Raw genomic sequence first — 16363 nt, forward strand, 5'->3', positions numbered from 1 at the left:
GTAGCTCCTGGACTTAAATAAAATATATATGTATAATTAATGTTTACCATATCAAATTCACCATTCTTAATAGCTGAGTAGTATTCCATTGTGTATATAGACCACAGCTTACTCAGCCACTCATCTGTAGTTGGACACCTGGGTTGCTTCCAGGTTTTGGCTATTACAGATTGTGCTGCTTTGAACACAGGTGTACACAGATCTTTTTGGATGGGTGTGTTGGATTCCTTAGAACATGTCCCCAGGAGAGGAATCACAGGGTCATAGGGAAGGTCCACTTCCAGCCTTCTGAGAGTTCTCCAGACTGCTCTCCACAGGGGCTGGACCCATTGACATTCCCACCAACAGTGCAGGAGGGCTTTTTCCCCCACATCCTCTCCAGCACTTGTTATTATTATATTTTCTGAGGTGTGACATTCTCACAGAAGTGAAGTAGTAACTCACTGTTGTCTTTACTTGCATTTCTCTGACAATGACTTGGACATATAACTTTAATTATATGTCTGTTGGCCATTCAGATCTCTTTGGTAAATATCCTGTTCATATCTTCTCCCCGCTTTTGGATGGGCTTATTTTTTCGTTGTTGTTCAGTTTGGTGAGTTCTTTATATACTTTGTTTGAGCTCTTGTCTGATGTATGGCATGTAAAGATCTTCTCCCATTCTGTAAGGAGTCTCTTTGTCTGGGTGGTGGTTTCTTTTGCTGTGCAGAAGCTTTTTAATTTGACGTAGTTCTATTGGTTTATTTTTGTTTTTGTCTTCCTTGCAACTGTACTTGTATCACTGAAGGCATCTATAAAACTTAGGTGGAAAAGATTTATGCCAATATTTTGCTCTAAATATTGGATAGTTTCTGGTCTAACATCCAAGCCCTTGATCCATTTGGAGTTTCCTTTGTGTGTGGTAAAATGTAGTGGTTTGGTTTCATTATTTTGCATGTTTCAATCCAATTTCCCCAGTACCATTTGTTGAATAAACTTCCCTTTTTCCATTTAATAGTTTGGGCGCCCTTGTCAAAAAATTAGATGTCTAGAGGTATGAGGAAACTACAACTTTTTAAAAGTTAAAATAGTTGCTTCACAGGCGGTGAAGCAGGTCTTCAGGTCTCTGTCTTTCTCTCCCCCTCTGTTTTCTCCTCTCTCCATTTCTCTCTGTCCTATCCAACAACATCGATATCAATATCAGCAACAATAATAACTACAGCAATAAAACAACAAGGGCAACAAAAGGGAATAACTAAATAAATAAATAAAAGTTAAAATAACAAGACACTAGGAAGTTATTTTTTAAATAATTTTTCAAAAAGAGAGTGCCTCTGATGTCTTCCCTCTGTCCCTACCACACTGGAATTGAACCCACCACTGGCTTGCTGGATATACCTCATCACTGCTCGGATGACCACATGCATGAGAAGTACTTAGTGGTCCCATTCATAAAGCACAGTCTCACTGTGGAGGGCTGAGTGCTGCCTGGAGCTCTGCATTTCAGCAGAGGAGGCCTTCCTGGGCCAGCAGATCCTGGAGGGCTCAGCTCAGCACCTGCTCTTTTGTTCCAGCAGCTTCAGTGCGCTACTTGCCGGCTGCCCCACATATGCTCGGTGTTTCCTGTCTCTGCACCCTGGCTCTCCAGAGATGTCCACATCTACTCCCCATGCCTCCACCCACTGCTGCTACAGAGACCTTCTCTGGCCATCTTACAGAACACAGCTGTCCCCCACCTCTGTTCCCCATCTAGCCTATCTCTCTGACACCCACCCCATAGCTCTGCCTCATGTTTCTCTTTCACACACACACACACACACACACACACACACACACACACACACACACACCTCCTGGCATTATGGGAAGGTCCCCATAGGAGAACAGTCAACTTGTGACCCTCCTCGCTGCTGTCTCCCTATTACCAGGAGCTACACACCAAGTGCTCAACTAGACACCAGGAGCAAAAACTGGTGAGTGAATGAATGAAGATGCTGAGAGAAAAAAAGGGGGAAAAAAAAAAAGGCAGCCCAAGTGCCAAGTGCTGAGAAGACACTGGTCACTGTGCAAGGGGGAGTCTTCACAAGCGGCGAGGCAGTATTGTCATCTCCCTTCATTCTGAATACGGCTCTCCATCTCTGCTTTTCACCTCTGTTCACATCTTGGGTAATAGGAACCTACAATGAGTAGTGAGATTGTGCAGGCGTAGAGTCCTGATAAATAACTGGAGGAATGGAAAACTGAAAGCAAAATAAATCCACAGGACCACATCAAACTGAAAAGCTCTGCACAGCAAAAGAAACCACCACCCAGACAAAGAGACCCCTCACAGAATGGGAGAAGATCTTCACATGCCATACATCAGACAAGATATATGGAGCTCACCAAACTCAGGAATACAAACAAACAAACAAAAAATCCCAAAGTGGGGAGAGGATATGAGCAGAATATTTAACAAAGGAGATATCTGAAAGGCCAACAGACAAATGAATAAAAGCTCCAAGTCATTGATTGTCAGAGAAATACACATAAAGACAATAATGAGATACCACTTCAGTCCTGTGAGAATGTCATACATCAGAAAAGGTAACAGCAGCAAATGCTGGAGAGGTTGTGGGGTCAAAGGAACCCTTCTGCACTGCTGGTCGGAATGTCAATTGGTCCAACCTCTGTGGAGAACAGTCTGGAGAACTCTCAGAAGGCTAGAAATGGGCCTACCCTATGACTCTGCAATTCTTCTCCTGGGGATATATCCTAAGGAACCCAACACACCCATCCAAAAAAGATCTGTGTACACATATGTTCTTAGCAGCACAGTTTGTAATAGCCAAAACCTGGAAGCAACCCAGGTGTCCAACAACAGATGAGTGGCTGAGCAAGTTGTGGTATATATACACAATGGAATACTACTCAGTTATTTAAAATGATGGCTTCACCTTCTTCATCCCATTCCTGTTAAGGAATCATGTTAAGTGAGATCAGCCAGAAAGAGGAGAATGAATATGGGATGATCTCACTCATGTACAGAAGTTGAGAAATAAGAACAGAAGGGAAAACACAAAGCAGAACTTGAACTAGAGTAGGTGTATTGCACCAAAGCAAAAGACTCTGGGGTGGCAGGGTGGGGGAAGGTTCAGGTCCTGGAACATGATGGCAGAGGAGGGCCTAGTGGGGGTGGAGTAGCGTGTTACATGAAAAACTGAAAAATGTTACACATGGACCAATGACTATTTTTCTGCTGACTATAAACCATTCATTTCCCCAATAAATAAAATTAAAATTAAAAAGCTGGCAGAGAAAGAGGAAGAAGTGGATGAGGAGAGGAGAAAGGAGAAGCTGAAGTGGTGGTGGCATTTATACTGAATATAATTCACTCTGCTAAAAACAAAAACATAAAAAAAAACATGGAATTATGCCTTCTGGAACAACATGGGTGGAACTCGAAGTGATTAGCCAAATGAAATAAGTCAGAGAGTAAAAGCAAATGACCAAATGGTTTCAGTCAATCGTGTGTTAAATACGAACAACAAAAGCAAACTGCTTGTTAGACTTGGTGAAGCTGGTGGCTCTCACAGAGAAAGGAGAAGGAGGTGGGAGGACTAGCAGAGGGTCTTTTGCTAGTGTGCAGAAACTATAACTCTGTGGGTGCACTGAATCTGATACACAGATGACACTAATCCAGGGGGAAATGTTTTAGTTCAAAGTTAAAAAGAAAGGAAGAAAGAAAGAAAGGAAGGGAGGGAGGGAGGGAGGGAGGGAGGGAGGAAGGGAGGAAGAAAGAAAGAAAGAAAGAAAGAAAGAAAGAAAGAAAGAAAGAAAGAAAGAAAGAAAGAAAGAAAGGGAGGAACTGGAACGGAGACTTACTGAGCTCTGGGTAGGGGATCCTGTCCTAAGTAGTGCCTTCCATTCCAAAGAGGAAGCTGGAGACTCCAGGGGAGGGGGCAGGGTTGAGGACTAACTCTGGAGCTGAAATCATGGCCATAGCTCCTTCCTGAGTCACCCTGCCCTGACCCTGGGGAAAAAAAATCCGCGACAGCCTGACTGACTGACAGACCAATGGGGTGACTGAGAGGACACACCCCTACCTTCTCTGGCTTCCACCTTCTTCCCTGTCAGGCATCACACTCCTTAAGACGCTCATTCTGGAAGTCTAGCTTGCAAATCCAGTTTTGTTTTGTTTTCCAAAGGCTTCACCACTCTGAGCTGACTCTTTCATATAGAAAGAAGGAGGGAGGGCAGGTGGCACCTTGTTGAGAGCATGCTGCCATGTACAAGACTCAGGTTCACGTCTCCAGGTGCAAGTTCCCGGCCCCCACGTGTAGGGGAGAGGCTTCAAGAGTGGTGATGCAGTGGTGCAGGTGTCTCCTCACCCCTTACTATCCCCTTCCCTCTCAATTTCTCTGTCCCATAAAAAAAAAAAAATGGCAGGGGTCAGGCGGTAGTGCATGGTTAAGCACACGTGGCGCAAAAGCGCAAGGACTGGTGTAAGGATCTTGGTTCGAGGCCCCAGCTCCCCACCTGTAGGGGAGTCGCTTCACAGGTGGTGAAGCAGGTCTGCAGGTGTTTATCTTTCTCTCTCCTTCTCTGTCTTCCCCTCCTCTCTCCATTTCTCTCTGTCCTATCTTACAATGACGACATCAATCACAACAGCAATAATACCTACAACAGTAAAACAACAAGGGCAACAAAAGGGGAAAAAAGCAAATTAAAAAGAAATGGTGCTAGGAGTAGTGGATTCACTTGCAGACACCGCTTGGTGTGAAAGGAGCACTCAGTGATGTCTCTGGTAGCAATAAAAAATAAGAAAGAAAGAAAGAAAGAAAGAAAGAAAGAAAGAAAGAAAGAGAGAGAGAGAGAGAGAGAGAGAGAGAGAGAGAGAGAAAGAAAGAAAGAAAGAAAGAAAGAAAGAAAGAAAGAAAGAAAGAAAGAAAGAAAGAAAGAAGGAAGAAAGAAAATAAAAGACACCATGGCAGTGAAACTGTCCCCAGTGTGGTGGTGATGGTCAGGTCAGTCCTAGTTGCCCACAGGGCAAAGCAAGTACACTATCCAGGTGAACTATTTTGCCAGCCAGGAATCTGCTGGCAAAAATGGGGGGGGGGGTGGACAGTAAATACAGTTGTTGCTCCATGTGTGACACTTCTCAGCTTTTCTGCAAAACACTTTCACTCCCAGCCTAGGTCTTGCTCTACCATCAGACACCAGGACCTGAAATCCCTCCCCCCCTCCCACACCCTCAGTCCTTTACTTTGGTGCAGCACCCCCAGAAGAATCTAACATTTTGACAGCTTGCTGGGTGATGCTGTAAGTTCCAAGAGACATCTGTGGCTGAGGGGAGATGGGACTGAGCATGTGACATTCCAGAACTCACAACCCATCTCCATGTCTTTGCGAAGTGACTCCCAAGAAAGTTTATTTTCAATATTCATATTTCAAAAAATATGAACTTTTAAATTTTATTTTGAGAGGGAGAGAGAACGAGAGGGGGTTGGGCGATAGTTCAACAGGTTAAACGCACATGGTGCGAAGTGCAAGGACCAACGTGAGGATCCCAGTTCGAGGTCCTCCCCCACCTGCAGGGGAGTCGCTTTACAGGGTGAAGCAGGCCTGCAGGTGTCTGTCTTTCTCTCCCCCTCTCTGTCTTCCCCTCCTTTCTCCATTTCTCTCTGTCCTATCTAACAATGACAGCAATAACAACAACAATAAACACAACAATAAAACAACAAAGGCAACCTCTTACAGGTGAGGAGCGGGGGGAGGGGGGGCTAGAACCAGGATCTTTACGCTGGTCCTTTCGCTTTGCGCCACTGTGCTATCACCCGACTCCCTATTTATTCCCTTTTGTTGCCCTTGTTTTGTTTTTTTATTGTTGTAGTTATTATTGTTGTTGTTATTGTAATGATGTTGTTATTGTTGGATAGGACAGAGAGAAATGGAGAGAGGAGGGGAAGACAAAGAGGGGGAGAGAAAGACAGACACCTGCTGACCTGCTTTACCATCTCTGTGTGAAGCAACTCCCCTACAGGTGGGGAGCCGGGGGCTCGAACCAGGATCCTTATGCCGGTCCTTGCACTTCGAGCCACCTTCGCTTAACCTGCTGCGCTACCGCCCGACTCCCTATTTGTTTATTTTATCAACTACCTCAGCTGAGAGGTGGAAAAGCCAACAGCCTCCAGCCTGGTCTTCCAGTTTATCTGAAGCTTTGAGAAGCTGAGAAATTTCTACTCCCTATAGACTGAAGGGACACAGCGAAGGTCCATCTAGAGGCTCTGGGAAGCCACAGAGGGAGGACTCAAGTATGAGACTAAGCAGTCTTTGACTCGTGGTTTTAAGAGATTGTTCTGGGGAGTCAGGCGGTAACACAGCGGGTTAAGTGCAGGTGGCGCAAAGCAAAGCGCAAGGAGGACCGGAGTTAAGGATTCTGGTTCGAGCCTCCCGTTCCCCACCTGCAGGGGAGTCGCTTCACAAATGGTGAAGCAGGTCTGCAGGTGTCTGTCTTTCTCTCCCCCTCTCTGTCTTCCCCTCCTCTCTCCATTTTTTCTGTCCTATCCAGTAACGACAACAACAATAATAACCACAATAGAACAACAAGGGCAACAAAAGGGAATAAATAAATAAATATATTTTTAAAAGATTAATAAAAAGGGAATAAATAGATATTTAAAAATAAATAAATGTAATAAAATTTTTTTAAAAGGACTACACACATGCACTTGGGGTGCTGGGCATTAGGGATACTACAGTAAATATATGTGTGTGTGTGTGTGTGTGTGTGTGTGTGTGTGTGTGTTTGTGTGTGTGTGTGCATGATTGAATGACTAGGTCTTGTGGGCCAGGGGAGGAGCAGTTTCAGCTGGGTGGCCCACCCAGGCAGCAAGTGCCCCCCAGGGTCCCTCTGGGCTGGCTCTTTCACAGACCCACCTGGCTCTGCTAGGTGACTCTCTCCTGCTCAGGGAGGGTTGAGTCATGGAAAATGTTAGATTTGGGGCTGCAGCTCACCTCCCTCTTCCCTCAAGCCCACAAAGGCTCCTTTCACATCATCAGGAATGGGGAGGGGAGAGGTCTCCTGCGGGAGGCCCTCTCCTCAGAATGAGATGTGAAATTTCAAACTTCGCCCTGGAGTTAAATGTCCCCATTCCCCACCCCACCTCCACCCCCCAGGAAACCAAGGGTGTTGGAGCTGGGTAGCAGGAGCACGGTGGGGAGAGGGGTTCTCACACAGTTCTCACCGAAGCCAGGTCACAGACCTCCTCTGGGTCCATTGTGCACGCCCCAGACAGAGCCTCCCACAGCTCGTCTTCCAAGACCCATGGCCAACGGGCTACATGTAAGAAGTGACACACAGCCCCTCTCAGGACAGCTGATAATAGAGAGGCCCAGGGCTCACAGGGGTGCTCAAAGCCCTCGTCTGAAGGTGGAACAGCAAGAAACAGGTGGGCTTCCAGGCCACGGTCCAACACCGACCTCTTTTAGGACAGCTGACCTGATCCTTGATTCTGTGTTCACTCGGAGCCTAGTGACTGGAGGAGGTAAGTAAGGGTCACCCCTGTGCACTAGGCAAGACGTTCAAGAGTTGTCACAGCTGTCCTCAACTAAACTGGATTGGCACAAGGAAAGCCAGTCAGGACCCCTCATTTCCTCTTCCTCCTCCTCCTCCTCCTCCCCCTCTCCTCTTGCTCCTGTTCTTCCTCCTTTTCCTCCTCTTCTTCAATTTGTTTATTCACTTTTAATTTTTTAATTATCTTTATTTATATATTGGCTAGAGACAGCCAGAAATCAAGGGGGATGGTAGTGATAGAGAGGGAAAGAGACAGAGAGACATCTGCAGTCCTGCTTCACCACTTGCAAAGCTTTCCCCCTGCAGGTGAGGACTGGGGGCTGGAATCTGGGTCCTTGAGCACTGTAACAAGTGTGCTCAACCAGGTGTGCCACCACCCGTACCCCCATTTATTCATTTTTAATGAGTGAGAGATACAGAAAGAGACAGAGAGACAGAGACACTACTCAGCTCTGGTTTGTGGTGGTGCTGAGGACTGAACCTGGGATCTCAGAACTTCAAGCATTAAAGTCTTTTTTTTTTGCAGGGGCCGGGTGGTGGCGCACCTGGTTGCGTGCACATGTTACAATGCGCAAGGACCCAGGTTTGAAACTGAGAGGACAGGCTGGCAGAATGGTTGTGCAAAAAAAAAAAAAAAGGTTTTTTTTTAAATTTTAATTTATTTATTGGATGGAGACAGTCAGAAATTGAGAGGAAAGGGGAAGGGAGTGGGAGAGAGACACCTGCAGTCCTACTTCACCACTTGTGAATTTTTCCCCCTGCAGGTGGAGACCGGGGGCTTGAACCCAGGTCCTTGTTCACTGTAATGTGTGTGCTTAACCAGGTGTGCCACCGCCTGGCCTCTCCTTTCAGTTTTTAATTAGGTGTGTGTGTGTGTGTGTGTGTGTGTGTGTGTGTGTGTGTGTGTGTGTGTGTGTGGAAGAACAGGTAGGACCTGAATGCTCAGCCAGGGAGAGGAATATAAATAAGCAAGACCCAGTGGGGACACGAGGTTGAAGTGAACATACCACTGTTTGTGAGTTGCATTCTGGCACTGACTTTCTCCTCCATGAAGCCTCTGGCCCATGCAGAGAAAGCGCTCTGTGTTTGCAAATCTCTCCTTTGCTGCAGCGGGGGTTGGGGGGTGGGGGTGGTGGCACTACCAACGGGACAAAGACCTGGAAGGAACCAGCATAGCTGGAAGCCTTCGCTGGACTGTGGGAGAAGCAGTGTGGCATCCTGACCACTAGGCGGCTCCTAGGACCACGGATGAGCAGAGCTCTCAGGAGCGCCCTGTGCCCCTTGGCAGGCCTGGCCTGCACCAGTTGCTTCACATTGCAAAGGACTTAACTTCTCCCAAGATTTGGGTCGCTTCCATGTTTACAGAGCTGGAAGGTGAGAGGAGGCAGCCACCTTGATGGAGTCCGCCCCAGAGCTCACACAGACAGCAGTGTGAGTTCTGCCTGAGGGTGGGAGAGAGGCCCACCCTCCAGTTGTCTCCTCCCCACTTGTCCAGGTCGCGTGGGCATGGGGTAGGGTAGGAAGAAGACTCAGATTTGGACTGGACGCTCCCCTTCCTGCACCACCCCCCACTAGGTAGTAAGGAACATGGGATACTCACAAGCCCATTGCAGGGTCCATGGGAGGATGAATTTATCAGAATATAAACTTCCCCTGCAGGTGAGTTCCCCACCCAAGACCACTCTTTCAAAACCTGACTTCTCTTTTGTTCTTCCAGACAGCCCTTCTTCAGACACTGAGTTTCCCAAATCACCTAGAAGGAAGCTTGTCCCCCCACCCCCAGCACTTCTGCAGCCCTGAAGGCCAGCCCTCCCAGAAACATTTTTTAAAGGGACACCCTGCCCTCCCATCTCAATCCTTAGCTGAAGTACCAAGCAAAGCACTAAGCACTGAATCAATTTGGAGGTGACTTCAAGCTGCAGAACTGCTGCCCCAGGTCACAGGGCGGCTCCTCTCCTTACCCACCTGCATCGACCCCCCCCCCACACACACACATACCTCCCACCCCACCCCACCCCCAGCCTGGGGTGATCAGGGGCAAGAGAGAGGCAAGTCCCATAATCTCTTGAACTGGGGCTTCTTGTTGGTGACTCACCTCCCAGACTTCCTGCAACAGACAGCTCTAAATAGCTGCGCGCCACCCTCCAGTAGGGGAGAGATCTCTGTGGGAGAGGGCAGGAGGTTGCTGGGTGGGTGGCTAGTTTAGGGCAGCACCCAGAGAGACCCAGAGAGAGAGAAGTGGCTGTCTTCACCCCTGCAGGAGGAGAGGAAGGGGGGCGGGGCGCCACTCGCCGAGGACGTTTTGTTTACAGGCTTTTGTTATTAAGGAAATTGCTGTCACTCAAGGTAATTCTAGACTAGATGAGCAGTAAATATGCTCCCAGCTAACCTCCAGGGGTTTCACTGGCACCTTGGGGGTAGAGGTTCCTTTCCCCTCCCCACTCCCTCTGCTCAAAGCAAAACTGAGCTCCCCAGCTGTCGCCCCCCGCCGCCACTCACACCCACCCACCGTGGAGCTGGGGGAGAAGCACCTCTGAGTGAAGACTGAGATTTCTGGGCAAAGGTGGGGGGAGAGTGGCTTCAGGCTTCTACCTGCAAGGGGGCGGGGTGTGCCTGCGGTGGGGTGGGGGGCGCCCGAAGCGGCTCTGGGCGGCCTAGCTGGGTCGGGACGAGCGTCAGCGCCCCTGGGTGTGCTCCTCCTCCGGCCCGGGCGGCCTCCAGGCCCTCGGAGAGTCTCCCGCAGGGAGCCGGCTGCCGGAGTCGCTTCCAGCGCCTGAGAGCCAGGACCGCCAGCCCTCCCGGCCGCAGCCCTGCACGTCCCGGCTTGCAGAGAGGGGAGCCCGCCCGCCGCCCGCCCGCGCCCAGGGGAGGGGAACAGAGTCTGGGAGAGCCGTGTGCGCGCCCGCACCCCCCACCCAGCCACCACTCCACCCCCGCCCCACCTCTCACCCTCGCCCCGCTCTTACCCACCCCCCCAACTCCCACCCCACCCCACCCCCCCAACTCCCACCCCCCACCACCAGCGCAGGGGGGAGGGGAGGCCGCGGCAGCCACTCAGAAGAATGGTAGTGAAGCCTCGGAACAACTTTAACTGTCAATCAGACTTAATGGGGTATTAAAAAAATGGGGGGGGAGCGCCGCCCCCTCGCTCCCCGCCGAGGCTGCCCCCGGAGCGGCTGAACCCCGCAGCGCAGACCCGGGTCCGATCCACGCGCGGCCCGCACCCGGACCCGCTCCAAGTTGCGGAGACAAAAAGGGGCGATAAATGCCCATCCGGGAGAGAGAGGGAGAGAGAGAAGGAGCGAGAAAGAGAGAGAGTAGAAGAGAGGAGAGAGGGAGGGAGAGAGTAGGAAAGAGGAGAGAGAGTAGAAGAGAGGAGAGAGAGAGGGAGGGAGAGAGAGAAGAGAAGAGAGGAGAGAGAGAAGAGGGAGGGAGGGAGGGAGTGAGGGAGGGAGGGAGGAGGGAGCGGGAGCCCGGGCGGGCGGCGACTGCAGCCTCTGCCGGGGAGGGAGGGACCCGGGCGCGCGACGAGCGCGGGGAGACTCGGACCCCGGACCCCCCACTTCTGCAGGCTGCTGGCGGTCGGGTCGCGTCTAGCAATTTCCTGAGCCCCAGAATAGCAATGAGTCGGGAGACTTTCGCGGGCTGAGACTGGGAGCGCCAAGCACTTTTTTTCTCCCACTTACTATTTTTTTTTCCTTCTCTCTCTCTCTCTCTCTCTCTCTCTCTCTCTCTCTCTCTCTCTCTCTCTCTCTCTCTCTCCTGGAGAAGCGGCTGGGGAGCTTCAGTTTGGAACCGGATTTTTTTTTTTTTAAATCTTGCACTTTGAAACCGCAGTGCTGTAGCAGGGGTGCGCGCGTGTGGTTGGTTTTTTTTTTTTTTTTTTTCCCTCCCCTGCCTAAACTGCTCTGTCAGCCTGTAAACATTACCTGAGAATTCCCCAGCCGGAACGACCGCTGGGGCAAGAAACTTCTTGTTAGAACTTTCCACCTTCGGCTTCCCCTCCACCCCCTCACTGACCCAACCTTCGGAGACGCGTATTCCTCTTCCCAAAGAGGATTTATTTACCTTTTTTTTTTTCTGACCCGGTGCTTTTGCACTTTGAAAGAGGTCATCAGTGGCCAAGTGGAACGTGGAACGCCTCTCTCTCCCTCTCTCTCTCTCTCTCTCTCTCCTCTTATTCGGTTTATTTATTAGTTTGGGAGTGCTTTTCTTTCTTTCTTTCTTTCTTTCTTTCTTTTTTCCTCTCTCTTCTTACTTTTTTTTTTTTCCACTCCTGTGTGCTGGGTCCGGGTAGTCGGGGCCCCGCCTGGCCCCGGGCGCAGGATGGTGTGGAAGTGGCTGGGCGCGCTGGTGGCCTTCCCTCTGCAGATGCTTTACCTGGTGGCCAAGGCGGCCGTGGGCCTGGTGCTGCCCGGCCGGCTGCGAGACCTGTCGCGGGAGACTGTACTCATCACCGGCGGCGGCCGGGGCATCGGCCGCCAGCTCGCCCGCGAGTTCGCGGGACGCGGGGCCAGAAAGGTACCACCCGGGGTGCAGCCCATCCAGTGGGCTGGGGGGCGGGTAGGCTGCGGGCCAGGGGGTGGGGGTGGGGGCTCGGGGACGCCCACCTGCTGCAGCGCGCCGCGAGCATTCGCACCCGGGGCCGGAGGGTGTGTGTCCCCTCTCCACCCCATCCCCCGCACCATTCCCCCCCTTCGCCAACGGCCACCTTCATCCTGCGCGCCACCGCTAGTGCTGAGCTAGTCAGTTTCACCTTGTAAATACCCTGGACACAGTCCTGTCTATCTTGGCAGGTCCTTTGGGATAGATAGATGGCTGGTTCTGCATGCTACCCCGAAACTTTTGGAGACCCACCCCTTTCCCACATTCCTGTCTCCCTCAAGGAAGGTGTTATACTGGCCCCCCCATGCCCCCACCCTGGTGAGGGCTGGGTGTGTGCACTCCAGGAGCTGGTGTTTTGCTTGGCAACCTTTCTATCCAGCGCTAACCTGAGCCTAGGCTCCCTGAGAAGGGGAAGGGGCTACTTGGTTTGGGTTGGAAAAGGGTCCTGGGAGTGGCTGTGGGAGTGTGTGTTGGGGGGCGGGTGTCTTGGATGCTGTAGTGTGGCTCGGTGTAATCAGGAGACTCAGATGTTTGAACATGGGAGTGGGGTGGAGGAAAGTGAGGCAGAGGAAAGAGTCCTTGTTGTCACCTCCCAACCTGCCCCCCCCACACACACCCATTTCATGCAGTCCAGTGGGGATTCCTACCCTTTAACTGGTGAGGTGACACTGTGGTGCCAATCTGAACTGCTTCCAGCTGTCTAAGACCTGGCGTCCTAGAGTGGGGAGGGTGAGCAGGCTGTCACCCAGATCTGACCCAAGCTAGGCTGACTCACCTAGTGACTAGTGAGAGAGAGAGAGAGAGAGAGAGAGAGATATTTAAGGCAGGCCAGGCTGTCTTCAGCCTCTGAAGAGGAAGAGCAAAAACAGGGAATTAGCCTGAAACTTAAACTGTTGTGAGCTGGTTGGGGGTGGTGGGGGGTGTTAAGAGGACCAGCACAGCCAGCTGATCTGACATGGAGCCACATACCTTGGGGATTAAGTAAATGTGCACTGTCCAAAACCAAACCTGCATGTAATTCCAGGTTGCTTTTGTTTTGTTAAATACTGCCCTGAGATTTACAATTCCTCTGGGGTGGCTCTGACTGAGACTGAACTTTGGAGCCTGAACTATCAGCTAAAGCTGATTGATTACCCATTAACCCTTCCTTCCCCGGGGAGCCTGTTGTGACCAGGCTGGCCGGCCGGCTGGCTGGCTGGCTGGCTTTGGCTGTTGGGGATCCTGCTTCTCCTTGGGTGGCTTGGACAGCTGCTTGACCTTGCAGTTGGAATGGGAGTTCGGAAGTGTTTTTAACCCTTGGACACACAGCACGGGGAGATGCAGTGTCCTTTCCTTGGGGCTCCCTAAGCCCTTGGCAGAGGGGGTCAGTATGTCCTTGAAGAGGGGGTGTGGGGCTTGAAACAGTTGCCTGTGATTGGCATGCTGTGTTGGTCTGCAGCCCCCACAGAAACTTTCTTCTAATTCTTCCAGCTGGCCCAGGTCCTGGGTCTCTGTCTGCTCTTGTAACTGGCTGCATACGGATAGCTCTTCAATCTGGAAAAACTTGAATGATGATAAACAAGGCTAAATCAAAAGAAGGCCCTGACTTGGGGCAAGTGACGCAGGAGTGCAGAAGGCTACCCTTCTAGTGCGTGAGCAGAACCTTGCCTCACCTCACTACGGAAGGACGTTCCTTTCCAGGGAATCACTCTGAGCCAGTTCAAAGTATGTCTTAAAGTGGTCACTAGAAATAGGGTCCGTGGGGACCTATGAAGGTTCCAGTGCCATTCACACTAGCTTCAGTCATCCAACCTATCAGGATGACCAAGAGCACTCATTCCCTAGAACTTGTAATTATCTAACCAATTACCGGAGCTACTTTTTAATGAGTCTTCTGCTTGCTGCCATGGTGGGGAATTTGGAATCAAAGCTGCTTGCCAGAATCCGTCTGGTGTCTACAAAGTGGTCCATATATTGAAGATCCCATGGGGCTGAAGGACAAAGGACTGAGCGTGGTGGGGTAAGGTGTGTATTGCACAAGGCAGGTTGGGGGCCAGGGTGCTGAAGCTGGTTCCTGCAGTGGCCGCAGCCCTGCAGCCGGCAGTGAAGTTAGGCAGGAGGCAGTGTTGAACCGCAGGTGGTTCCTTGATGGAAGGAGAGGCCATCTGACAACCCTTCCAGCCTGGCTGTGACTGCAACTGGGCCTGGGAGGGAAAGATCAAGAGGAGGGAAAGAAGGAGAGCTGGTCTCTTACACAGCTGGCATGGGCAGGAGAGATGGGTTCACTTCTTGGGGGGGTGGGAGGCGGGGAGAAGGTCACTGCGCAGTTTCTTTCTTTTTTAAAATCTGTGGTTAATAGTAGGCTGCAAGACTGTAAGATGACAGTGTATGGATACACGTCACAGCACCACCAGAGTTCCGTGGCCCCACCCTCTCGCCTCCCAAAGATAACCACCAGAGTTCTCACAAGTCTTAGAAACAGTTTGTTTCCTTCTGTTTTTTTTTTCCAAGTTCATGTGTATCAGATCTCTAGAGTCAACATAGGAGTGAAACCATCTGACAACACAGTTTATTATTTAAAATTTTTTTACAATATTTATTATTTATTGGATAGAGACAGCCATTGAGGGAGGGAGGGAGAGAGAGAGAGACACTTGCAGCCCTGCTTCACCACTCATGAAGCTTTCTCCCCATAGGTGGGGACCAGGGATTTGAACCCAGATTCCTTGTGCACTGTAACACATGTGCTCAGCCTGGTGCTCCACAACCTGACCCCACAACAGTTTCTTGTAATGACTTTCAGTTGAGCAACATTGAGCAGTAGCAGCTTCAGCTTCAAAGGTGAACCAACTGAGTGATTTTTTTTTTACTCTCAGTGCACCTGGGATTAGAAAGTTCCCAACTGGGGAGATCTTCCCTTCACCATTGCGTTCTGAGGCTCAGGGGGTTTGGCTGGTCAAGGTTGGCATCTTCTTCAGGAGAAAGGTTCTTGCCTGACTCTAATGTTCTCTACACTCCCTGTTTGATTGGCTGTGCCTGCTGGAATTCTTCCCACAAAAGCTTCCCAGAGTCTGGGCCCATCCCACTTCTGAGGCTCCTGGCTCAGCTCTTTGGCTGGTTCAGCTTGCAGAGTCTTTGACAGGGTTTAGCATGCCCCTGGGAGAAGAAATGGACTTTTGGTTTGGAAGTATTTGCTGTGTCTGTTTCAGCTTTGGACCAGGATGAGGCAAGTGGCCGAACAGGAATCCGGGCCAGGGCTGCAGGCCCACAGAGGCAGGGGCAGCAGGCAAGAGCCCAGTCCCTCCCTGAACAGGACTCAGAGTGGAATCTGCTTCAGGATGGGTAGATGCTTGTCAGTTACTGAGGTGGCTTCATGAGAGGTAACAGTCAGCTTACTCTACCCCCCTTCCCTTTTGATTCAACCAGACAGAGAGAATGTGAGAGAGGACAGAGAGAGAGAAAGAGAGAGAGAAAGAGACACCTATAGACCTGCTTTGCTACTCGTAAAGCATCTCCACTGCAGGTGGGGAACAGGGTTCAAGCCTGGGATCTTGTATGCAGTACTGTTGCTATGTGCACTTAACCAGATGCACCTGCTTCTTTTTTTTTTTTACAGATAGAAATTGAGAAGGGAGGGAGAGATAGAGAGAAAGAGACAGAGACACCTGCAGCCCTGCTTCATTACTTGTGAAGCTCCCCCCTGCAGGTGGGGATCAGCGGCTTGAACCAGGGTCCTTGCACACTGTAATGTGAGCGCTTAACCAGGTGCACCACTGCCTGCACCCCCCGCACCCTTTACATAGATCTGTGAATCATCTTCCCTGCACATCTCCATGAGTCCCACAGCTTCTGATTCCTGGTTTGCCCAAAAACCTTCTTGAAGAGGCCTTGTTCAGGGTGGTGGGGTGAAGGGGTGGGTAGACAGCATAATGGTTATGCAAAAAGATTCATGACTGAGGCTCCAAAGTCCCAGGTTCAATCCCCTGCACCACCATAAGCCAGAGCTACTCAGTACTCTGGTTAAAAAAAAAAAATGCCTTGTTCACAGAGCTGCTGAGAGTATCTGCCAGAGTTCCATATTTTTTTAAATTATATTTATTTTCTCTTTTGTTGCCCTTGTTGTTTTTATTGTTGTTGTTGGATAAGACAGAGAGAAATGGAGAGAGGAAGGGAAGACAGACAGGGGGAGAGAAGGATAGACACCTGCAGACCTGCTTCACTGCCTGTGAAGCAACTCCCCTGCAA

The 16363-nt window shown here is 50.4% G+C and overlaps 1 protein-coding gene and 2 long non-coding RNA genes across 7 annotated transcripts in view; 1 reads left to right on the forward strand and 2 right to left on the reverse strand.

Annotated features, from left to right (window-relative positions):
• Positions 1 to 8698: 8698 nt before the first annotated feature.
• Positions 8699 to 10265, reverse strand: LOC132532449 (uncharacterized). 2 transcript variants are annotated; one of them, XR_009544405.1, is made up of 3 exons: positions 10127 to 10265; positions 9630 to 9696; positions 8699 to 8901 (listed from the first exon to the last, which is right to left on the reverse strand). It is a non-coding gene; the product is annotated as an uncharacterized LOC132532449 (long non-coding RNA). The 2 variants fall into 2 exon arrangements; XR_009544404.1 differs by lacking the exon at positions 8699 to 8901 and having other exon boundaries at positions 9624 to 9696.
• Positions 10266 to 11329: 1064 nt separating this feature from the next.
• LOC132532450 (uncharacterized) lies at positions 11330 to 13049 on the reverse strand. The gene is made up of 2 exons (XR_009544406.1): positions 12787 to 13049; positions 11330 to 11965 (listed from the first exon to the last, which is right to left on the reverse strand). It is a non-coding gene; the product is annotated as an uncharacterized LOC132532450 (long non-coding RNA).
• Positions 11861 to 16363, forward strand: part of DHRS3 (dehydrogenase/reductase 3) — a 56647-nt gene continuing 52144 nt past the window's right edge. For 3 of the 4 annotated variants that reach the window (XM_007532985.3, XM_016192535.2, XM_016192536.2), the window contains exon 1: positions 11861 to 12055. In XM_007532985.3, the coding sequence (XP_007533047.1) occupies positions 11861 to 12055 (195 nt within the window). The remainder of the gene's footprint in view (positions 12056 to 16363) is intronic. The other variant, XM_060170879.1, reaches the window with a different exon arrangement.

Source organism: Erinaceus europaeus, chromosome 13 (genome assembly GCF_950295315.1).
Source record: "Erinaceus europaeus chromosome 13, mEriEur2.1, whole genome shotgun sequence".
Lineage (NCBI taxonomy): Eukaryota > Metazoa > Chordata > Mammalia > Eulipotyphla > Erinaceidae > Erinaceus > Erinaceus europaeus.